General features: G+C 39.4%; 1 protein-coding gene across 1 annotated transcript; it reads right to left on the minus strand.

The window, feature by feature from the left end:
* Positions 1-14,480: 14,480 nt before the first annotated feature.
* On the minus strand, positions 14,481-23,442 carry LOC112839408 (serine protease inhibitor Kazal-type 6). The gene is made up of 4 exons (XM_073905272.1): positions 23,409-23,442; positions 23,292-23,314; positions 15,652-15,767; positions 14,481-14,526 (listed from the first exon to the last, which is right to left on the minus strand). Exons 1-4 carry the CDS (start codon positions 23,440-23,442, stop codon positions 14,481-14,483), a joined length of 219 nt encoding a protein of 72 aa, XP_073761373.1.
* Positions 23,443-25,700: the final 2,258 nt, after the last annotated feature.

Genomic DNA, 25,700 nt, shown 5'->3' on the forward strand with positions numbered 1-25,700 from the left:
CCGGCTGCAGAGACAGAGCCGAGGCACGGGCTCTCAGCTCGGGGTTGCCATAAACCATGATCTGCGGCCCAGTTGAGCCACTGCTCCTCCAGCAAGGGACCCAACAAGCGGCAGATCTGGGGAGACTCCCCTTCCTCCCCCGGGAGGAGCGGCGTGGGAGCGCACCGCAGGGATCTGCTGGGTTTGCAGACGCCACACGGGGTCGGGTGCCAGAGATAGAAACACTCGGTCACAGGCCAGGTGAGCACGGAGTGCGGCCGGAGACCGGGGAGACGGGAGTGACTCCTTTTCTCTGGGGGCGCACTGACGACCGGGACCTCGAGTTCTCAGCTTCTCCAGGTGGAGATTGGGAGGCCGCCATTTTCGCCCTGATCCTCCAAAGCTGTACCGAGAGCTTGCAGGGAACAAAAGCTCCTGAGAGCAAACCCGAGCAGCTTCCTTAGCCCGGACCGACAAGGGCGGGGCAATTCAGCCTCTGGCAAAGACATTTGGAAACCACGGCAACAGGCCCCTCCCCCAGAAGATCAGCAAGAACAGCCAGCAAGCCAAGACCAAGTTTACCGATCAAGGAGAACGGGAGAACTCCAGCGCTAGAAGAATACTGCACATGTATCACATGACCTCACTGATATGAGGAATTCTTAATCTCAGGAAACAAACTGAGTGTTACTGGAGTGGTTGGGGGTGGGAGGGATGGGGTGGCTGAGTGATAGACATTGGGGAGGGTATGTGCTACGGTGAGCGCTGTGAATTGTGCAAGACTGTTGAATCACAGATCTGTACTTCTGAAACAAATAACGCAACATATTTTAAGAAAAAAGAAAAAGAAGAAGATAACAGGAGAGGAAGAAAAGGGGAGTATGTCAGAGGGGGAGACGAATCATGAGAGATGATGGACACTGAAAAACAAACTGAGGGTTCTAGAGGGGAGGGGGTAGGGGGATGGGTTAGCCTGGTGATGGGTATTGAGGAGGGCACGTTCTGCATGGAGCACTGGGTGTTATGAACAAACAATGAATCATGGAACACTGCACCAAAAACTAATGACGTAATATATGGTGATTAACATAACAATAAAAAATTAAAAAAAAAGAATTCATGGCTTTTTTTTTAACCATGATTCATTAGTTTTTCAAAGTTAATTTTTTTAAACTGTTTTTTTTAATTTTTCTTTTTCCCTTTTTCAACCAACATCTTATCAATCCCTTTTTTTAAAAAAACATTTTTTATTTTTCATTTTTAGAGTCATATTTTATCCCTTCAGAGTAGTTACCCTTATTTTTGGCATATATATATAAGTTGTTCTCTCTTTAAAATTTTGAGATACAGTTTCTTCTAACAGATCAAAATATACCCAAAATCACTAGTGTATGGCTTTGATCTAGTCTCCTGCCTGATCACATTCTCTCCCATTTTTTTTAAATCTTCTTTCTTTTTTCAAACAACTTCTTATCATATCAATTCCTTTTATGAAATCTTTTATATTTTCATCTTTACAGTCATCTTCCATCCCTTCATTGAATCAACCCTTATTTTGTACATATATAAGTCTTTCTTCCTTTAAAATTTTAGGAGGCACTTTTTTCTAACAGACCAAAATACGCCCAAAATCTAGTGTGTGGCACTGATCTATGCACTAGTCTGATCATATTTGATCATATTCGGTTTTTTTGTATTGTTCTGTTTTTGTTTTTATCTTTTTCTTTTTGTTTTTTTTTCTTTCTTTTTTCTTTCTTTCCTTTTCTTTTCGCCTGGTTTCAGGTCTTTTCTGATTTCTGAAGAGTATATTTGCTGGGGACGTTGTTAACCTGTTAGCATTTTGTTCTCTCATTCATCTATTCTCCTCTGGACAAAATGACAAGACGAAAAAAATCACCTCAGCAAAAAGAACAAGAGGTAGTACCGTCTGCCAGGGACCTACTCAATACAGATATTGGTACGATGTCGGACCTAGAGTTCAGAATCATGACTTTAAAGATACTAGCTGGGCTTGAAAAAAGCGTGGAAGTTATTAGAGAAACCTTTTCTGGAGAAATAAGAGAACTAAAATCTAACCAAGTTGAAATCAAAAAGGCTATTAATGAGGTGCAATCAAAAATGGGGGCACTAACTGCTAGGATAAATGAGGCAGAAGAGAGAATCAGCGATATACAAGACCAAATGATGCAAAATAAAGAGGCTGAGAAAAAGAGAGAGAAACAACTACAGGATCACGAGGGCAGAATTCGAGAGATAAGCGATACAATAAGATGAAACAACATTAGAATATTTGGGATCCCAGAAGAAGAAGAAAGAGAGAGAGGGGCAGAAGGTATATTGGAGCAAATAATAGCAGAGAACTTCCCTAATGTGAGGAAGGAAACAGGCATCAAAATCCAGGAGGCACAGAGAACCCCTCTCAAAATCAATAAAAATAGGTTAACACCCTGACATCTAATAGTGAGACTTACGAGTCTCAGAGACAAAGAGAAAATCCTGAAAGCAGCTTGGGAGAAGAGATATGTAACCTACAATGGTAGAAACGTTAGATTGGCAACAGACCTATCCACAGAGACCTGGCAGGCCAGAAAGGACTGGCATGATATCTTCAGAGCACTAAACGAGAAAAATATGCAGCCAAGAATACTATATCCAGCTAGGCTCTCATTGAAAATTGAAGGAGAGATAAAAAGCTTCCAGGACAAACAAAAACTAAAGGAATTTGCAAACACGAAACCAGCCCTCCAAGAAATATTGAGAGGGGTGCTCTAAGCAAAGAGAGAGCCTAAAAGCAGCATAGATCAGAAAGGAACACAGACAATGTACAGTAACAGTCATTTTACAGGCAATGCAATGGCACTAAATTCATACCTTTCAATAGTTACCCTGAATGTAAATGGGCTAAATGCCCCAATCAAAAGACACAGGCTATCAGATTGGATTAAAAAACAAGACCCATCCATATGCTGTCTGCAAGAGACTCATTTTAGACCCAAAGACACCCCCAGATTGAAAGTGAGGGGTTGGAAAACCATTTACCATGCTAATGGACACCAAAAGAAAGCTGGGGTGGCAATCCTTATATCAGACAAACTAGATTTTAAAACAAAGACTGTAATAAGAGATGAGGAAGGACACTATATCCTACTTAAAGGGTCTATCCAACGAGAAGATCTAACAATTGTAAATATCTATGCCCTGAACATGGGAGCAGCCAATTATATAAGGCAATTAATAACAAAAGCAAAGAAACACATTGACAACAATGCAATAATAGTGGGGGACTTTAACACCCCCCTGACTGAAATGGACAGATCATCTAAGCAAAAGATCAACAAGGAAATAAAGACTTTAAATGACACACTGGACCAAATGGACTTCACAGACATATTCAGAACATTCCATCCCAAAGCAACAGAACACACATTCTTCTCTAGTGCCCATGGAACATTCTCCAGAATTGATCACATCCTAGGTCACAAATCAGGTCTCAACCAGTACCAAAAGATTGGGATCGTTCCCTGCATATTTTCAGACCACAATGCTTTGAAACTAGAACTCAATCACAAGAGGAAAGTCGGAAAGAACTCAAATACATGGAGGCTAAAGAGCATCCTACTGAAGAATAAATGGGTCAACCAGGAAATTAAAGAAGAAATAAAAAAAATTCATGGAAACCAATGAAAATGAAAACAAAACTGTTCAAAATCTTTGGGATGCAGCAAAGGCAAATCTTAAGAGAAAATATATAGCAATACAAGCCTTTCTCAAGAAACAAGAAAGGTCTCAAATACACAACCTAACCCTACACCTAAAGGAGCTGGAGAAAGAACAGCAAATAAAGCCTAAACCCAGCAGGAGAAGAGAAATCATAAAGATCAGAGCAGAAATCAATGAACTAGAAACCAAAAGAACAGTAGAACAGATCAACGAAACTAGGAGCTGGGTCTTTGAAAGAATTAACAAGATTGATAAACCCCTGGCCAGACTGATCAAAAAGAAAAGAGAAATGACCCAAATCAACAAAATCATGAATGAGAGAGGAGAGATCACAACCAACACCAAAGAAATACAAACAATTATAAGAACATATTATGAGCAACTCTATGCCAGCAAATTAGATAACCTGGAAGAAATGGGTGCATTCCTAGAGATGTATCAACTCCCAAAATTGAACCAGGAAGAAATAGAAAACCTGAACAGACCTATAACCACTAAGGAAATTGAAACAGTCATCAAAAATCTCCCAAGAAACAAAAGCCCAGGGCCAGATGGCTTCCCAGGGGAATTCTATCAGACATTTCAAGAAGAATTAATACCTATTCTCCTGAAACTGTTCCAAAAAATAGAAATGGAAGCAAAACTTCCGAACTCATTTTATGAGGCCACCATTACCTTGATCCCAAAACCAAAGACCCCATCAAAAAGGAGAATTACAGACCAATAGCCTTGATGAACATGGATGCAAAAATTCTCACCAAAATACTAGCCAGCAGGATCCAACAGTACATTAAAAGGATTATTCACCACGACCAAGTGGGCTTTATCCCTGGGCTGCAAGGCTGGTTCAACATCCGCAAATCAATCAACGTGATACAATATATTAACAAAAGAAAGAACAAGAATCATATGATCCTCTCAATAGATGCAGAGAAAGCATTTGACAAAGTCCTTTCTTGATCAAAACTCTTCAGAGTATAGGGATAGAGGGTACATACCTCAATATCATAAAAGCCATCTATGAAAAACCTACAGCAAATATCATTCTCAATGGGGAAAAGCTGAGAGCTTTCCCTCTAAGGTCAGGGACACGGCAGGGATGTCCACTATCACCACTGCTATTTGACATAGTATTAGAAGTCCTAGCCACAGCAATCAGACAACAAAAAGAAATCAAAGGCATCCAAATCGGCAGAGAGGAAGTCAAACTCTCACTCTTTGCAGATGATATGATACTTTATGTGGAAAACCCAAAAGACTCCACCCCAAAACTGCTAGAACTCATACAGGAATTCAGTAAAGTGGCAGGATATAAAATCAATGCACAGAAATCAGTGGCATTCCTATACACCAACAACAAGACAGAAGACAGACAAATCAAGAGGTCGATCCCATTTACAAATGCACCCAAAACCAGAAGATACCTAGGAATAAATCTAACCAAAGAGGAAAAGGATCTGTACTCAGAAAACTAGAAAATACTCATGAAAGAAATTGAGGAAGACACGAAGAAATGGAAAAACGTTCCATGCTCATGGATTGGAAGAACAAATACTGTGAAGATGTCAACGCTACCTAGAGGAATCTACACATTCAATGCAATCCCCATCAAAATACCATCCACTTTTTTCAAAGAAATGGAACAAATAATCCTAAAATTTGTATGGAACCAGAAGAGACCCCGAATAGCCAGAGGAATGTTGAAAAAGAAAAGCAAAGCTGGCGGCATCACAATTCCGGACTTCCAGCTCTATTATAAAGCTGTCATCATCGAGACAGTATGGTACTGGCACAAAAACAGACACATAGATCAATGGAACAAAATAGAGAGCCCAGAAATGGACCCTCAACTCTATGGTCAACTAATCTTCGACAAAGCAGGAAAGAATGTCCAATGGAAAAAAGACAGTTTCTTCAAGAAATGGTGTGGGGAAAATTGAACAGCCACATGCAGAAGAATGAAACTGGACCATTTCCTTACACCACACACAAAAATAGACTCCAAATGGTTGAAAGACCTAAACGTGAGACAGGAGTCCATCACAATCCTAAAGGAGAACACAGGTAGCAACCTCTTCGACCGCAGCCACAGCGACTTCTTCCTAGAAACATCGCCAAAGGCAAGGGAAGCCAGGGCAAAAATGAACTATTGGGATTTCATCAAGATAAAAAGCTTTTGCACAGCAAAACAAACAGTCCACAAAACCAAAAGACAACTGACAGAATGGGAGAAAATATTTGCAAATGACATATTAGATAAAGGGCTAGTATCCAAAATCTATAAAGAACTTATCAAACTCAACACCCAAAGAACAAATAATCCAATCAAGAAGTGGGCAGAAGACATGAACAGACATTTCTCCAAAGAAGACATCCAAATGGCCAACAGGCACATGAAAAAGTGCTCAACATCGCTCGGCATCAGGGAAATCCAAATCAAAACCTCAATGAGATACCACCTCACACCCGTCAGAATGGCTAAAATTAACAAGTCAGGAAATGACGGATGTTGGCGGGGATGTGGAGAAAGGGGAACCCTCCTACACTGTTGGCAGGAATGCAAGCTGGTGCAGCCACTCTGGAAAACAGTATGGAGGTTCCTCAAACCATTGAAAATAGAGCTACCATTCGATCCAGCAATTGCACTACTGGGTATTTACCAGAAAGATGCAAATGTAGGCATCCGAAGTGTTACGTGCACCCCAATGTTTATAGCAGCAATGTCCACAATAGCCAAAGTGTGGAAAGAGCCAAGATGTCCATTGACAGATGAATGGATAAAGAAGAGGTGGTATATATACACAATGGAATATTATGCAGCCATCAAAAGGAATGGGATCTTGCCATTTGCAATGACGTGGATGGAACTGGAGGGTGTTATGCTGAGTGAAATAAGTCAATCAGAGAAAGACATGTATCATATGACCTCACTGATATGAGGAATTCTTAATCTCAGGAAACAAACTGAGTGTTGCTGGAGTGGTGGGGTTGGGAGGGATGGGGTGGCTGGGTGATAGACATTGGGGAGGGTATGTGCTATGGTGAGTGCTGTGAATTGTGCAAGACTGTTGAATCACAGATCTGTACTTCTGAAACAAATAACGCAACATATGTTAAGAAAAAAGAAAAAGAAGAAGATAGCAGGAGAGGAAGAATGAAGGGGAGTAAGTCGGAGGGGGAGACGAACCATGAGAGACAATGGACTCTGAAAAACAAACTGAGGGTTCTAGAGGGGAGTGGGGTGGGGGGATGGGTTAGCCTGGTGATGGGTATTAAAGAGGGCACGTTCTGCGTGGAGCACTGGGTGTTATGCAGAAACAATGAATCATGGGACACAACATCAAGAACTAATGATGTAATGTATGGTGATTAACATAACAATAAAAACTATTATTATTATTAAAAACATATTTCCTTATAGATACATGATGTATCACTTTACAGTTTGTATGGGGACTTTCTGCACATTATATTTATTCATTTTTCTAAATATGTCAAGTCTTCTCTTTATTGCACATGTGACAGTATTGAGGCTTAGAAAGGTAGGGTTTAACCCACAATTGCTAGTAGGACCCAACCCAAGGACATCTGTCTAACTCCAAATCCAGTTTCTTCCAAAGGACTCAATATCCCAGGAGAAAATAGACTGACAGACTATTGGTGGTACAGATGTACCAAGAACACTACAGATACAGTTGATGAGGAGCACAAAGATGGCCAAAGCGCACATTGAGGAGATGACATTTTAGCTGGAAAAGCCAAGAAGGAAATCCATGAAAAATAATGATTATTCCCTTTGCCATCTTTTTGTTTTTGTCTTCGGAGTATTTCTATCTAACAGAGCTTCCCTGTCGGTGTGTTTCTGCAGCATTGTAGTTGCCCATCTAGGCAGCATGGTGCAACAATGCCCTTCAAACAAGCCAGGTAAAGTGTATTAACAAGAAGAAGCAAATCTCTTCCTGGATTCTAGGATTTGAGAAAAAAAAGTTGCTGTCCTTAGGGAGGCAGGCATGAAGTCATATGTGGTGATGTGTTCTTGAGATTGTGCCGGTTTCACTTATATAAAAGAGTATGAAGGTTTTCAGTAAGTCCCAGAAATTAACCTATAATTAGTTATGACACCTGTAGGAGGGGCTCAGTGCCTCTTGAAATACTCAGTAGGAAAGTATTTAACGATGTCTGCTGAAGTCTGTAAAACTGTTTTCAAAGCATTGCACATCTAACAAAATTATGACCACAAAATGGGTTAGATTTTATTAGGTGAACAGTTTTCTGTGTAATGAGAACTTGAGGGCTGTATTTATAAAGTCAAACTATTTGTATAAAAAATAAAATAATTCAGGTAACTGCCATTGTCATTCTAACCTGATGATCTTTTTTCAGGTTATGATGATCTTCCTTTTCTCAGCTGATGATCTTCCATACTTTTTCAATACTGTGTTATTAACCACAGTCACCAGGCTGTACAGTAGATCACCATAACTTATTCGTGTATTCATCTATAATTAAAAATGTGTACCCTTTGACCAACATCCTCCCATTCTGCCTTGCCCTTCCCACCCTTGGCAACCACCATTCTTCTTTCTGGTTCTGTGACTTGGACTTTCTTCAATTCCACATATATGTGACATTATGCAGTATTTGTCTTTCTGTGTCTGGCCATTACATTTAGCATAACATCCTCTAGGTTCATCCTTGCTATTGCAAAAGGCAGGATTTTCTCCTTTTTTTTTTGGCTGAGTAACATTCAGTTATACATACTTAAAGTAATTAAAGTAGGAGGACTTTGGACTGAAGTGGCTCTAAGGCCTTGGTAGCCTATGTGGTAAGCGAATCCAAGCTAAGCCAAAGTCAACGCACTCGAATCCGAGGAAACGGGATGTAGGAATAACTAATGGCCAACAGCCAGCTAGGCTCTCCCAAACAAGGCAACTGCTCCAGGTAGGGCAGGCTGAGTAATTGTTTTGCTTCCACATCTTCTGTGTAAAAGCCTTTCCTCTAGCTTCTGTAAGTGCTTCGTACCATTTTAAGTTTGGTGCTGCCTGATTTGAATCAATGTTTACCCAGATAAATGTGTAAATTTTAGTGTGCTTCAATTTATCCTTTAACAGCACACACAAAATTTTCTTTATTCCTCTGTCAACAGCCACTTAGGTTGTTTCCATATCTGGGCTACTGTGAATAAGGCTGCAGTGAACATGGGAGCATAGAAATCTCTTTGAGATCAGGATCTAATTTCCTTTAGATACATACCTAGCGGTGGGATTGCTGAAGTGCTTGGTAGTTTTATTTTTATTTTTTTTTGAGAAATTTTCATACTGTTTTCCATAATGGCTGTACTGATTTACAATCCCACCAACAATGTATAAATGTTCTTTTCTCTCTACAACCTCACCAAAACTTGTTACTTTTTGAATTTTTGATAATAACCATCCTAACAGATGTGAGCTGATAACACATTGTGTTTTTGTTGCATTTTCCTAATGATTAGTGATGTCAAGCATCTTTCTATGTGTCCATTGGACCTTTATACATCTTCTTTGGAAAAATATCTATTCATTCCTCTACCCATTCTTTAATCATTTTTTAAATTTTGAGTTGTATGAGTTCCTTATATATTTTGGATATTAAGCCCTTACCAGATACATGGTTTGCAAATATTTTCTCCCATTCTGTAGGTTGCCTTTTTATTTACTTGATCATTTTTTTTTGTTGTGCAGAAGCTTTCCAGTGTGACATAGTCTCACTTGTTTAGTTTTGCACCTGTTGCTTGTGCTTTTGATGCCATATCCAGAAAGTCACTGTCAAAGCCAAAGTCATGAGATTTTCCCTTTGTTTTCTTCTAGGAGTTTTACAACTTCAGGTCCTATGTTTAAGTTAGTCGTTAATCCATTTCAAGTTGGTTTTTGTATACAGTATAAGATAAAGGTCCAATTTCATTCTTTTGCATGTGGATATCCAGTTTTCCCAATGCCATTTATTGACAAGACTACCTTTCCTACTTCGTATTCTTGGCACCTTCCTTGAAGATTAGTTGATCATTTATGGGTGAGTTTATTTCTGGATTCTCTATTCGGTTCCATTGGTTCGTGTGTCCATTCTTTTTTTTTTTTTTTAAAGATTTTATTTATTTATTTGAGACAGAATGAGAGAGAGAGAGCACATGAGAGGGCGGAGGGTCAGAGGGAGAAGCAGACTCCCCGCCTAGCAGGGAGCCCGATGCGGGACTCGATCCCAGGACTCCAGGATCATGACCTGAGCCGAAGGCAGTCGCTTAACCAACTGAGCCACCCAGGCGCCCTCGTGTGTCCATTCTTAAGCCACTATCATACTGCTTTGATTCCTTTGGCTGTATAACATGATCTGAAATCAGTGTGAGTGGTGTCTCCAGCTCTGCTCTTCTTTCTCAAGACTTTCTCAGTGGGTGCTAATCACTGGGAACACGGGTAATTTAGTTATTCGGGGTCTTTTGTGGTTCCAAATGAATTTTAGGATTATTTTTTCTATTTCTGTGAAAAACACCATTGGAATTTTGATAGAAATTGCATTCGATCTGTAGAACAGTTTAGGTACTATGGGCGTTTTAACAATATTAATTCTTCCAAGCCTCTGAACATGGGATATCTTCCCATTTATTTGTGTCTTCTACAATTTCTTTCATCAAGACTTTAACAAGAAACAAAGAAGGTCATTATATAATGATAAAATGTTGTTTCATCAAGAGGATATAACAATTGTGAACATATATGCACCCAACACTGGATCACCAAAATATATAAAGCAAATATTAATAGAACTAGTGGGAGAAATAGACAATAAAGCAATAATAGTAGGGAACTTCAATATCCCATTTTCAACAGAGGCTAAATCATCAGGACATAACATTAAAAAGGAAATATTGAATTTGAACTACTTTTAGGCCAGATGGATGAAGTGGAACAGAACAGTGCATCCAACAGCAACAGAATACAGAACATTCTCTAGGATAGATCTTTTGTTAGGCCTCACAATAAGTCTTAACAAATTTAAGGAAGTTGAAGTCATATCAATATCTTTTCCAATTACAAAGTTATGGAACTGGAAATCAGTAATAAGAGGACAACAGGAAGACTCACAAATATGTGGAAATTAAACAACACAGTTCTAAAAAAAAGAAACCACAACAACCCAATTGTCAAAGGAGAAATCAACAGGGAAATTAGAAAAAAAAAACACTTGAGACAAATGAAAATGGAGATACAATATACCAAAACTTATGGAATTGTGCTTTATGATGTGCATTCTTTTAGTGGATGTGTCTTATCAAATCTAAAGGATGACTAGGGAGCTAAATGGGGCCATGCAAAGATACCCTTCTCTTATTAGGTTAGGTCTAAATCTTCTCACACAAAAGCAGGAGACATATGTTCTGCTTATTTTCCCTTAGGTCAAAGTACAGAACTGAAATGCACTCAAGTTCTGTAAAGTCCCAGATACCAGCTCTGAGGAAGAAAAGAAGAAAGTCAGAGAAAGACCAAGAACATTTCAGAGAATGCCTGGTTCAGATTTAGTAAACCCTTTGAACCAGGACTCCTCAGGCTATAGCTGAAGGATCCTCAGGCTACAGCTGTAGCCCCATCACAAAATTAACATCAGTGTTCACACATTAGGAATTATGGTAGGTGCTGCCACCCTCTTTGCATCTTCTTTTAAGCCTTTGCTAAGTTTATGAATACTTTTAATTCTGTTGTCTCCAAACATATAGGACTAATCCCTCCAATTCAACACTTATATCCAAGTCATTCAAATTACTACTATTATGTGAAAGGTTGTTTAGGAATAGGGGATTGATGTGACCATCTCAAGTAGAGGCTCTGCCGCTCCCCGGGTATGAGATTGTGGATGAATCATTTATATCTCTCTACCTCTCTCATGCAATGGGGCTGCAACTTCACGACCATTGCTAAATTTAAATGTGATCATGTTTGGGTGCTAATCACTGGGAACACGGGTAATCAGTGATAGATTGGTTGACCTAATTTTTTGTGGTGAGTTATTTCAGTCTTTTATCTTAGTTACTATTTTCTCTGGCCTTTTTCCCCCTGTTGTTCCCCTTTCAATTTTAGAGGATGTGTGTGGGGTGCATATGTTTATGTATACTACTTCAAGAAAACTTTACATAGGCACGGGCAAGCCTCTGGACGAGGTCCCCTCAGCCTACTCACTGACACAGCACATCATTTCTGCAGTGAATTTAGCTTCCAAAAACCAGGAAGAGGTGAACAGATGAGAAAGACGTGACTTGGCAACCCTTGGAGGGGAAAGAAAAACGCCTGAGGATAGTTAGTGCTTATGAATTTGGTATGATCTGGTTTTGACAATGTTCCCGTGGTCATTCAAAGGTATAATGATAGATATGAATGTTTGGATCAAATTAATTATTTTCTTATGCGTTGAAGAGAAGAGTACAAACCATACTTAAAACAGTGTGTTCTGTCCTGGCTCTCACCGTAATGAGGAACATAATCAGAATTATGAATATTTGCTTCTGTTGGAAGAACCTCTGTGTTTTTTAAAAACCATTTAAAGAAACATTTTTGCTGAGAAAATTTTAAATATGTAGCAATATTAAAATAATTTTAGAGTGAACCCCTTGGAACCCACCAGCTAGATTGTATCCTTACTATTTTACTAGGCTAGTTCTTTCGTGTATCTGCCCATTAATCCATCTTCGATGAAGTTCAAAGTAAATGGCAGACATCAGTATCATTCTGTCTGAAAAACATCACTTGCATATCGCAGTTAAGACTATACTACTATTCTACATGTTTACATTCTTTTATTTGGATGTCAAATTTGTAAACTCTGATATGCGTAAATCTTCAGTGTGTATTCACTGAGGTTTGGCAAATGTATATATCTCTGAACCTAAACTCCTATATTCTGATCATTGATTATTTTATTTGTGACTTGCTCTTCTTTCTAAGAAATACAGGATTTTTGGCCTTCCACTCCCAAAGAATAGCTCAGAACTATTCAAGAGATAGTAATTGAATTATTTACCCACTTATGGCACCTGAAAGCCTTGAAATAAATGGTAGTCGTAAGGCAGGCAAGAGATTTGTATGAGGAAGGAAGGGTAGCCGGAGGGGCCCAAGGCAGCACAAGAGGCCTTCCAGGAGGACAGGAACCAGTGGTGGACACAGACATTTTGTGGGGATAGCTGACAGGAACCTGGCCCGGCTGGAGGGGACAGTTCTAATAGCAGAGAGGACAAGTGGGCCACGTCGAGAGGTAATATGTCCAAACACGCACAATGACTCAGTTTCCAAACTACACGTAGTGCCTACGTGTCTACATTAGAAGTAACTAAATTACACCAGAGAGCAGAAACTGAAGAGGAGAAAAGAGCTTAATTTCGCTAATGAGCAGGGCACTTAGTATACAGATAAAAGCAGGACAGAGAAAAAACCCCACATGATGAGAATTTTCAAAAAATAAAGGAACAGAAGTTAGACATTAAAAAACAACAAGGGCCCCTGGGTGGCTCAGATGGTTAAGCGTCTGCCTTCGGCTCAGGTCATGATCCCGGGGTCCTGGGATCGAGTCCCGCATCGGGCTCCCTGCTCCTTGGGAACCTGCTTCTCCCTCTGCTTCTCTCTCTCTCCCCCTCTATTTCTCCCTCTGAGTCTCATGAATAAATAAATAAAATCTTAAAAAAAAAACTGTGTAAATATTGAGAAAAAGAACAAAAATATCCTGGGCAGTGAAGACATCAGTATCATGCTGAAACCGATGATGGAGCACAACGGTGAAAGCTACTGATTTTCGAGCTCTCCTTACACATCAGAGATTACTTAACTGCTTACATGTATCATTTTCTTAATCTTCACAATAAATTTAGGAGGTAGGTATTAGTATCCCCATTTTACAGGTGAGTACATTGTAAATGAAAGAAGTCAATTGACTTGTTCAAAGACACATAGCTTATGTGAGAGCCCATGACTCACATTCTGGTCCATGTGACTCAACGATCCACCCTCTTATAATTGCCTTATCTGAACTATGTATTATGTGGGCATTTGTCTCCAGCAAGGGGAATAGTCTTTAGGCACGGAAGAGCACAAATCCCACCCTTGAAGGAGTTGAAGTGTATGTTTTCCCTAGCATAACCTAATCTCCCTGGCTCTTGGTCTAAAGATCAGATGCAACCCCAGTTTGGTTAGGTCCTATTCAATAGTATACATAAAGGGTAACATCTCTGTGCATAAATCTACCATTCCATAGAGATGAAAAAACTGTGGTCTAGGGAGGATGAATGTTTTATTTTTATATAAAGTACTTTTCCTGAATTTAGGAAGAAACAATATTATGTGATCTACCATTTAAATAATAGGTACTGTAAAATAATTGTAAACATAATGTATTGTCACATTGTTAAAAATCCCTCATCATCTACATGCAACTCCAAGAATAGGAAAGGGGAAGGGGTTTTCCCAAGATCCCAGTGACTGCTTGGTTGATTCAGATCCAAAAAACAGGTCTTTTTATCCAAGTTTATGCCAGGTCAGTTATTCCATAATGTATCCGTATGTCTTCTTGATCTCAAAGTAAAAACACAAGCAATGCTTCTACAGAATTCACTTTATTAACGAGCAAATCCAGGGAAATAGATATAAACTGAACTACCCAAGAGCCAGGCAGAGTAGAAGGCGTACCTTTATAAATTTAAAGGCTCCATTAGAGAAAAATAGAAGTGAGAAAAGAAGTGGCTGGAAGTCAGCACAGACACTGCACAAAATTCAGCATTTTCCTTGATGCTTTAGGTTGATCTTCCCACCACTTTTCCTGTAAAAGAGAAAGACAAATATATGCTCAGTGTAATATTGTTATTATTCATTACAAAGGTTGGAAAAAGGTTCGACTACGCAGAGTCCCTGCAATCATTTGATTCTACAGGTATCCATATTTATGATTTGGCAGAGGTTAATTAAATGTACTCAGAGATGACATCGGGACAAATTACAGAAAACATGAATTTTAAATAAATTTCAGATTTTTACCCAGGCTTGACCTCTTGGTTTCAATTGTTCATTCTCTGAGAGGAAATATGCATACAAACAGAAAAGGTTAAAGTGACAGGAGAGATACTGGCAAAGGTACTCTAGTGTCATAGTCCTCATAGAAGATGTAAGAGGTTGAACCAAATATTCAGGTATTTGGCACTTTATAGCAGGCTATATATTCAGTCCTTCTCAGTAATGTGTCCATTAAATTAAATCTCTGTTTACCCTACTGCCTTTTTTCTCTGAGAAAGTTTGGTATTAATTAATCAGATATGTTACATAAGCAAGTAGGCACATATTAATTTATTAATTTCATTCCATGTGCCTGGCTCTGTTATTGTTAATAGGTAGTTATATAATCCCTGTGCTTAGGCATTCTACAGTGAAGTTCAGTGAAATTAAGACATTCACAGAAAACTCTAATACCAGAAGATGGCGAGGAGTGAGAGACTTTTATCTGGCTTTAACAAGGGTTATAATTTCCTTGGTTTTAGGGCAATCAATTAGACTAAAAGATTGGTTGAATAAATTTTTATTAATTATAAACTGATCCCTTGGGAAGGTCACAGTTTATTGGCTAAAGTCGATAGCATCTGTTCTGTTCCTTATAAACGTGTAAATTCAATACATATGGGTCCTTGATGCAATCTTCTTAGTATACTATGTAAAGTTTGACTAGTCTGCATTCTAAAGGATAATCTTTTCCTCTATTCTTTGTTGAATGGCTCTTTTTCATCAAAATAAAAGAGGAATGAATAGAAATTGTTACCTTAGTAACATATAATTTGGTATAAAAGAAAATGTCTGAAAATAATTTGGATAAAATAATATTTTTATTGATGATAAATTTTCTCCAAGATAAATTTTCTCTTTTCATGTTTCTGATTTTGATGAGTATGATACTTACACCATCGCCTTACAGAAGGCACACTTATTGCCATATGTCTGGCCGTCAGAGCCACAGTGGGGGTTAGATTCCCGTGTGCAGTAGACCTTGGGATCCCGGAACTCACCACAGTCAATCTACCAACGTAAGCACGGTGACATTGACATTAGTGAATTCTAGTCTATGGAGCTATCCCTCAGAACAGAAGCTTCAGACAGCAAGCTTAAACACACACACACACACACACACACACACACACACACACGCACTCCCAATGTAAAGCTTCCTGAAATAGAAAAATAGCTTTCCTTATCTGCTTAACCAGAACTTATTAAATGTAAATGAGACTCTTTCTTTGAGACACAGGAAGCCCATTTCTGTAGTTATGGTATTCAGGAGTAAGTTAATGATGTAAGGCAGATGCTTACTTCTTATATAAGGAGTGAGGTAAATGCTGTAGGTATGACTTTTTGCTCCAACACTTAATTATTCGGAGAGTAGTTTTTCGACTTTAAATGCTGCTTGCTTTTTCCTTTCTTTCTCTTCCTTTCCTTGTCTTCCTTCTCTCCTTCCCTCCTCCCTCTCTTCTTTTTTCTTTCTTTCTTTCTCTCTCTCTCTCTCTCTTTCTTTCTTTTTCTCTCTCTCTCTCTTTCTTTCTTTCTCCTTTCCCCTCTCTCTCTCTTTTTCTTTCTTTGTATTAATTTAACTCTAATTGCAGTCCTTCTGCCTTGCTATAAAGATATGAATGATTCTTGCATGGGGTTCCCATATGTTATCTGATGGCTTGTTAGTTTTCCCTGTTGGCTGCTACATCCATTTATTATCTCTTGAAAACAACGGTCTAATGTCTTTATTATTAACTTACTCTGTCTTGGAGTCTATTTGTACAATTTGAACTTTTGTGCCTACTATCAAAACATAGTAATAGCTGCCTAAGTTGCTCTATTTAGAAGGATTCTGAGGGTGCATCCAGCCCTGGTGAGAACACATACTATGACTAATTAGTAATTATCATCATGGGTTCCGTAGAAGGGATAGTAGTACCTATGCACTAATATTTCTCCTTAGTTTTAGCGGTCTCTCAGAAGTAGTCTAGAGTTTTCAATTCAGTGTCAACTGAGTAAATATTTGGTGTGCAAATGGCATTTGAGTCATTTTATTCCACAGTACAGGCAATATGTAATAGGTAAAACTGAACTCCTCCAAATGTCAGCTGTGTGGGCTGAAGTAACATTTAAACATGAACACAGGTACCATACTTTACTCCATCTTAGTTCCATTAAAACAGCACTGTCTTATGTTTATTAATTGATTCATAATATTTAAGCTACTATTATATGGATTATGTGACTTGAGTCTCACAATAACCCTGAGATATACAGTGAACGATGTTATATTAACTAGTTTACAGATGTGAATAGTGATCCTCAGGAAAATTATGTGGCTTACCAATGCCACACAACCAGATGTCACTGAGACCAGTGCTTAAACATATTCCTTCTTATTGCTGGTCTAGAATTTCCAACAATCTACTATAGCAGATTTCCAACACATCCTCACTGAGAGAAATAAAGATCAACTGTCACTATGCACCCTTGACCACACTTACAGTCACGACATGGAGACTTCATTAAAATACCTTATTAGAGAAATGTATGGGCATAGGTGAGATGAATTATTTGTTTAAGATATTAGTAAACCATTATATATTGATAAAGCCCTCTAATGGTTTGTATGGAGAAACACTCAACAAAAGAATCACACTGCTGAGTTTAAAAATATTATCACATGTAATAGGCTTAAGGCACCTGAGACTATTAAATATAGATGTTTGTTGAAATTTGGCACTTGTACTGTTGAGGTTGGGCAGTATGGTACTTATCAGAGATCTCAGGGCATGGCTCCTCGAAGATAGGCTTCTCATAGTCCCACTTAAAGTTCTACTTTTCCCCAAAGCTCTTAAAGAACTTCATCCTCTCATACTACCTCCCGGACAGTAATCTTTCCTTTAGGTCTCCAAACAGAAAAAAGGCTGGAAAATATTTGGGGCCTTATAAATCATAGGATAATTTTCTCAAAAGCTAATGTATTTTATACTTAAGTCATTGATGTACACATTTGCAGCTTTGTGCTTGAGTCAAGAAAGGATTGTAAACGCCAGAATCATCTCTGATATTTTCATTTATCCCACAAACAGCCAATGGGTAACTACTATTTGGAGGACACAGTGCTGGGCTCTGGTGATACAGAGAGAAATCAGTTATAAACAATATAAGCTCACCATCTCATCTGCATGAGGGAAGCAGAGAAAATGTAGATAACTGGGACGCCTGGGTGGCTGAGTTAAGTGTCTGCTTTTAGCTCAGGTCATGGTCCCAGATTCTTGGGATCAAGCCTGTGTCGGGCTCCCTGCTCAGCGGGGAGTCTGCTTCTCCCTCTGCCTGCTGCTCCCCCTGCTTGTGCCCTCTCTCTTTCTGACAAATAAATTAATAAAATCTTAAAAAAAAACCCACACAGACAACCATAGCACGATGTGTGGTCAATGCCACAGTGGGCCAGGCATGGGCATTGTGGAAGCTGAAGACAGGGCACCTTGGTCAGAGATACATGTGTCTCTACAGTCAGGTCAGTGAGAAAAAGAAAAAACAAAGTCTCTTACATGAGAGAGACACCTCCTTAAGACACCTTTCCCTGGCAGTTGGCCCTCTGGTCTTGCCATCCAGCCTCTTTTGTCCTTCAGAAAGCGATACGAAAGAGGCAGTTGGGGAGGGTTCGCTGTTGAGAGTGTCTAGATGCCACCCCCTCCCCAAGCCCACTTCTCCCCTTCCACTGTCCCCTGGGAATGACCTGGAAGAATACAAGATTTCAACAATGAAAACCCAATCAAATGGCCTATGAACAGACTTCCTCAGAACATAGCCACACTTCGCGCTTTCCGATTGGTCTGGCCTCCAGCGATCCCTGAAGGGAGCCAGGGAATCCTGTTACAGGATTTGTTCTGCTACACACCGTTGGCTAGTTGTGTCATCTTGGGCAAAGTACTCAGAGATTCAGTTTGCTTACTAGAGACTTGGAAAAAATAACAGTTTCCATGCTTCATTCTGAGCATTGTTATGAGGATCAGAGGTGGTCAAGAGGAATTGTAGAAAGTCAGGGTAGAATATTTGAAACAGCCCTGGGCAAGGATGTGGAAAATAAGCTTCTGATGGCAGGCCTGCTTCAACTGCACCATTGGACTAGACAGTCTCTGAGGACCCTTCCACCTTTGATGGTTTAAGTCTGAGCAGTGAGTGACTCTCTCAATAAAGTGGCTTAAATAAAGCTAAGTCCTTAGATCTTCAATTGGGTGGGAGAAATAACAACTTTTGCCCAAGTGCTTCCTCTTTTATATCTAGAAGCTCCTCTTTACCCAGTGTGTGAGAAATTTTAGCATGGTGACTGAGGACAGAAAGGGACAACTCCCCGAGAGCCCCGGAGGACAGGGAAGGTGAATGATGCCTTTGCAGGGACAGCCAGCAATCCCTTCTGGGAAACAAAGAGCAAGGCAGGGGCATAGCAGGGCTGGGACTAGGAAGAGACCAGGGCTCTCACAACTGGAGGAGAAGTGGGCTATGATTTCTGAATGTCATACCTTTCTTGTGCCTAAATGTCCTCTCCCCTTTTACTATACATGGAACCCAAACAACCGGCTGCTCAGTGGAAGTCAAAGCAGGTCTAGACTAAGGGGATGGTAGGATTGTTTCCTCCTCTTTGAAAGTTTCCCCATGAGGGATTTAGGAAACCCAGGAGAGCTGAAATTCTCCCCTCCCTGAATTGTTTAGAATCCCCTACTGCTCTGTCATGTTGGGGCACTGTAGATGGAATCAGACAGACCTGGCTCTGAATTTTGCTTCTTTCACTGATTAGCTACAGTACCTTGTGCAAAAACTTGACTGTTCTGAGATTAAGTTTCTTCATCTTTAACGGGGCTGGTAATGCCTATCTTCTGGGGTTATCGTAGTGATAAATCCTTTGAAAACACTTCGTAAAGCTCCAAGTATGTGCAAGATTGCTATTATGAATATTAACAATAAATTAAATCACAATCTACAATTTTTGGAGCCCATTATTTTTATCCTATTTTAGTGAATTCGTTGGTGTTTTTAAAAAATTGGTGTTGGATTTAATAAGCACCTCCATTTATATCCTGAGTTCAGCTTCTGAAGACCATGTTTAGGCACTTGGGTGCCAGTGTTTAGTATCAGCCCGACCTCTTGTGGTTCTTCAAAGAACTGTGCCTTCTAAAATACTCTGGAATAGAGTGACACTTTTAGTACCCAAATCAGTGTTTTTTGCTAATGGGCACTACCAAATTATTTAACTTGTCTGGAAAATGAGCTTGTATGGTTACTCAATCAACTAAAGAGTCAGGATCATTGATATTTTACTCTAGCATTTTAGTTCTACAAATAAAGCCAATGAAAATTTGCAAACACACACAATCACACCCATACACCTTAGAGTGTAGGACTTCATCTATTCTCCCCTTTACTGAAAAATACTAGTTTAGGCACCCCTAAACTACTGTTTTCATTATAGTACTTCTTTGCTTAAGAACTGAGGATAGTAAACACTAACATGTGTTTATTTGCTCAGAAAATTATGATGCTCAATATGCATTCACGTGCCCTGCAAAACGGCTTCCCGTTGCTGATCAGAAGTAGCATGGAAGGGCTCAGTCGGTTGAGCGGTTGAGTGTCAGACTCTTGATTTCAGCTCAGGTCATGATCTCAGGGTTTTGAGATCGAGCCCCGCATTGGGCGCCGTGCTGGGTGTGGAGCCTGCTTACGATTCACTCTCCCTTTCCTTGTACCCCTCCCCCCCATAAAAAGAAGCAGCATGGAGCCACAGATGGTCACTCAATGTGGAGCTGGGCGTCCTGAGATGGTGACTGCACAGCTTTACTGCTGTTGGTAACCTTGAGTGAGGTAGGTCCTCTTTCTGAAGCCTGAGTTTCCCTATCTGTAGTTAAAGTATAGATGCTGGTTAACATTGCCAAGTTATATTTAGGTAACCTGTCAGTATCTTAATTATAAGTTAAAGCAAGCTAATGAGAAAAATGAACAGCCCCAAACATATTTTAGCCATGGAGCATTGTTTTACTAATTATACTAAAATTTACCATGCTTTTATCTTAAAATGCTAACAAAAATAAACATAGATATTTCAAAATTATTGTAAAAGAAAATGGTTGACATTTATTTTTGAGCAGTTTGTTATGTTAATTCCAATCTGGAATATTAATTTAAACAGCTCCCTAAGGATATGGTTCCCAAATACCCAGCCTGGTAAGGAAATAAAAACAAAGTAGTGAGTGGTTCTAAAAGTAAAATGTATTCTGTTCAAAAAAACCATCCTTGTTTTGAGATTATGTCTTTCAAGCATTTTGGTACTATACTATAATTTCTTTAATGAAGGCTGATGATGGTAAATAGTAGTTTTATTTTTAATTATTATTATTAGATTTTTATTTTTATGTTATTTAATATTCCTACTTGGCAAATTAAGGAGTTGGCAGCTTATCAGTCACTCATATTTACAGGGAAAATTTTACAGGACTACGAATTCCCAAAGTCCAGGAACATGCTTTTTGTTTAGTTTGAACACTCTTTTTGAAAGAACATGAAACTTTTACAAATCAATAATTTAAGCTGCTCATTCTAATTTCCCCTCAGGTGCTCCATCATGGAGAGACTTCCTGGCATGAGAATATTGACTTTGGTGTTAAGAGAAAATCTGCTCTCCCTTTTGTCCTGGCTGGATCAGACTTGAGCAGGCATGCTCCCAAGGTTAGTTTCAATTTCTGCTTGTCGTTGGGACTGCCATCATCCTTCCAGACACACAGAAGAGAAACGTCGCCTTTGTGCCATCTGAATGGTGGCTCCCTCCTGGCCCTTGATATTTGAGTGCAAAAGAGATAGCAGTCTTGGCCAGGCAGGCTTTGTTCATACGAATCCAGATACCTAAGGCCAGAACAGGGCTCTGGAGATGCTTGAATCTGTATGTTCATCTTAGAGATGTGGAAACAAAGGCAAAGAGAAGGGAAGAGACACCCTTCAGATCACACAGCCAGCAAGGATTTGAACAAGGACTCATCTATACTGTCTTGAGGGTGTTTGAGTGCTCCAAAGTCGGTGCTTTCCAGCATCAGATAAATACCAAGAACGTAGGATCAGAACTCCTCAGCTGTGTGATTATTACTCAGTAAGCCTGGCATGGTGCCTGGGGATCTGCATATTGAGGAAGCATCCCCCAGGATCCTCAGGCAAGCAGACTCTAAGACTTGGGTCCGTCTATAGGAATAGAACCAGTAAATAGCAGATTTTAATGAACCCTAGAAATCGCTAAAAATCCAAGCTGGAATTCCATGCTGAAAAAAGAAAAGCAACTTGTGTGTTAATGAGAAAACTGGGGTTAAATTCCATTTATTTTGAATCTCTGTGTAATGGCCTTATCATATTTTACTACCTAAAGGGATATGGAATGTTTGTCTGGATCTTACGTCCTTTCTCTGTTTGTTTTGATATTTAACATAGATTATGCTACCATATACATTTAAACATAAGAATAAATCCATTTTAAGGTGTATAATTACATATAGCGATACAAACACACGTGTGCATACACTAAAACACAAGTGTACATGCACACGTGTACATACACACACACACAACACACTGGCAGTTCATTCTAAGGTATCATCCATTGGAAGATGCATCTCAATTTCTGAGATGCTAAAATTTGAAAAAAAAAGTTTTATGCAAGTGGTAGGTATACTAGCGTTGGAAAATATTTTTTAGCTCCTTTGCCAACTCCAATCAGTTGGCAGTAGTGTCTGGGAATTTTTGATGCCAAAAGTTCTTGAGCACAACGAAGCTAACCAAGAACCAAGGCCAAAGTCAAGTGAACACATTCAGTATAGACACAAGAGCAGGGTTGGCAGAACAAACACCACTTATTTGTGTTGTCTTTTGGTAGAACAAGAGACTGGAAAAAAGGTGGTGGATTAATTTGGAAAAAAAAAAATCAGCCAAATAAAGAATTTAACTTGTGCCTATTCCAATTTTTAACCCCAATTGTATTTAATTTCGAGTGAATCTCTTTGTACATACTCAGTGCAACACACTGAACAAGCTTGCTCTCTAAGCAGAAAATAAGAGCCTCTGGCCTAATATCTCCTTTAGAAGCTGCTCATGATTGATCACTAAGTTATCCTTCTATGGTTTACCAAATGCTCCCACAGAGATTATGTAACTTAAATCTAATTCTATGAGGTGAATAATATTATTGTTTTTCTATAGTTATGGAAATTACAGCTCAGAAAAGCTGAGTAACTTGCCCAAGATCACACAGTGAAATCAGAGACTAAGCATTAGTGCGATGACAGATTTGTCCTATTTTAATTTACACTCATTTCACTTTAACAAAATCTGAGAATAGGCATTTAGAGTCTTTAAAACTGTAAACAGTATATTCAATGAGATGGTGTAGTTAAAAAAATGAATTACTTCTGATTTCTGCATTTGGGCCGCATGTTCCTTGTTTCTGCTCTTTTACCCATAGGCAAACCTCTAGCCAAACGCCACCCAGGTCTGAAGAATAGGTAAAAAATATACACTGACCTGTCTTCCTTGACTGAAGACACCTGAAAAGAAAGCACAAAATCCAAACAATGTAGTCTTTGAATGTGTAAAAAGCAGGATTTGTGAAATTAGGACACCCTCGAGCTTTTCTCATACCTTTTCTTGATTCTTGGTCACCTGAACAAGTCATGATATGGTAGTTTTATTGTTTACACCTGTTCACTTCTCAGGGTGCAGCAGACACCTCAAAAGTGATATAAGTACATGGACCACAATGGGTAATATTTCTTGGAGGTTTGGGGGGAAGTTAGAGGAAATAGTTTAAGGATCTGGAGATTCATGTGACAGTCCTGGTTGAGTCACGAATTTACTATGGGAATGACCTTGTCATCTCTGGCTTCAAGATAGAGAAGTTGGGTTGGAAAGTTTCCTCTTACTTTGACAGTCCAGGGTTCAGCGCATGCAAACCCTCCCCAAAGCCTTTGTCCCAGGCAGCTGGGGAAGACAGTACGTTTGTTGTTTGTTCTTTGAGCCCCAGATTGCTCTTCTGCCCTTTATACTCAACCAGCTTTGGAGACTTGGCCCAAATATAGACTCGTAAGGACAAACTCATTCTCGTTTTTTGTGATTTATTTCTCCTGCTACATCTTTCTAAATTCCTGAAAGAAAAGTCCACAAATACAGTCTTGCTTCTCTCTCTCTCCCTCCATCTTTAGGATTATGTGTGTGATTTTAAGTTGTGGCTAATTAGCTCAGTGGTTTAAAATACTGATATAATAGGGTGCCTGGGTGGCACAGATGTTTAAGCGTCTGCCTTTGGCTCAGGTCATGATCCCGGGGTCCTGGGATTGAGTCCCACATCAGGCTCCCTGCTCCTTGGGGAGCCTGCTTCTCCCTCTGCCTCTGCCTCTCTCTCTCTCGTGAATAAATAAATAAAAATCTTAAAAAAACAAAAAAACTCTGATATCTTTCTTTTAAAAAAATAAATAAAATACTGATATAATAAAGGTCTTGGGTTGAATTCTAGTATGAGCTGTTGAATCTTGATCTGGCCATAACTGCAGAATTCCTAATGCCAACAACACTTCTCACGTGTAAGCCCAAGGGCACTTTGTTGACAGAATTGCATGAGTGCAGTCCTTCTCAAGTGCTGGCCTGCACTTGCAGGAGAACACCTGGAAATACCTCAAGTGTATTCTCTATTCAAGGGGAAAGGAGAAACAAGGCTTTAAATTTAAAAGGAAGTTAATGAACATCTGCTGTAGTGATTGCCCACCTTACTGCAGCCACGTGGCTGGTTATTACATGGGAGCTATGCTTGTGGTGAGCACAGCAGAACGTACATACTAGGTGAATCACTATGTTGTACACCTGAAACTAATGTAACACTCCATGTCAACTATAGTTCGGTAAAAAAAGGAGGATTTCTCCACTAAAACAACAACAACAAAAGCACAATTTCAACAACAACCAAAAAATAAAGATTCTTAGGACAGTCGCTCGAAAATTCCGTTCTATGAGATCAAACAGGACCTGGGGCACCTGGGTGGCTCAGTCGGTTAAGCATCTCTTAGTTTTGGTTCATGATCTCAGGATCATGAGGCTGAGCCCCACCTAGGGTTCCACACTCAGTGGGGAGTTTCCTTGAGACTCTCTCTCTCTCTGCCCAACCCTCCCCTCAGCCCACCTCGCCTCACACTCTGACATGCACTCTCTCTCTCAAATAAAAAAATAAAATCTTAAAAAAAAATCTCTGATAGCAGCAAACTTCCAACTACTTTTGTCGCAAGTGCTGTATCAGACATGGAAGTTCCCAGGATGCAATCTCATTTCTGGCAATTTACAGATGAGAGAAGATCTCGAGATGCTGTGCTATTTCTCCAGGTGACACAGGTCATTAGTGGAAGAGGTGGGCCTAGGTGCTGGGTCCAGAGTCTCTAGCATGTGCTTTGTCCACTGCAACAGCAAAGAGTAGAATAATAAAGAAGGAAAGAAATAGGTACAGTGAAACGGTTCATTCATATGATCCTGTGATGAAAAATATCAGATTGAACTGACATTTATCATTTAAACAACCCGAATTGATAGAATATATGACTCTTGCTCATTAAAGTGGCCAAAGATATTCCCTTGCTTGAAGAATTAATTCACCACCAGCATATACATTTTGGCATTTTAAGATTCCATAACTTTCCGGAAGCATTCTCCGAGTTGCCTTCTTCCTCCTTGTTTCAGTTTCAGTTATTTAAATTCCAATTATAAGAATAATGAGGGCAGGAAATCTTTCTTTTGTCTTGGAAGCCAAACTACCAGTTACAACAATTACTCATCCTCCAGACTAGTTCTGTGGAACAAACATCTGTAATATCCAGAAGTCGTGGATTCAAATTCTAAATTCTACTTCCTCGTTACAAGTCCTTTGGCAATTTTAAGTTCTTTATGCTACAG

The sequence above is a fragment of the Callorhinus ursinus genome, unplaced genomic scaffold (assembly GCF_003265705.2).
Source record: "Callorhinus ursinus isolate GAN/ISIS: 27379988/994484 unplaced genomic scaffold, GSC_fseal_2.0 scaffold23, whole genome shotgun sequence".
In the NCBI taxonomy this organism is placed as follows: Eukaryota; Metazoa; Chordata; class Mammalia; order Carnivora; family Otariidae; genus Callorhinus; species Callorhinus ursinus.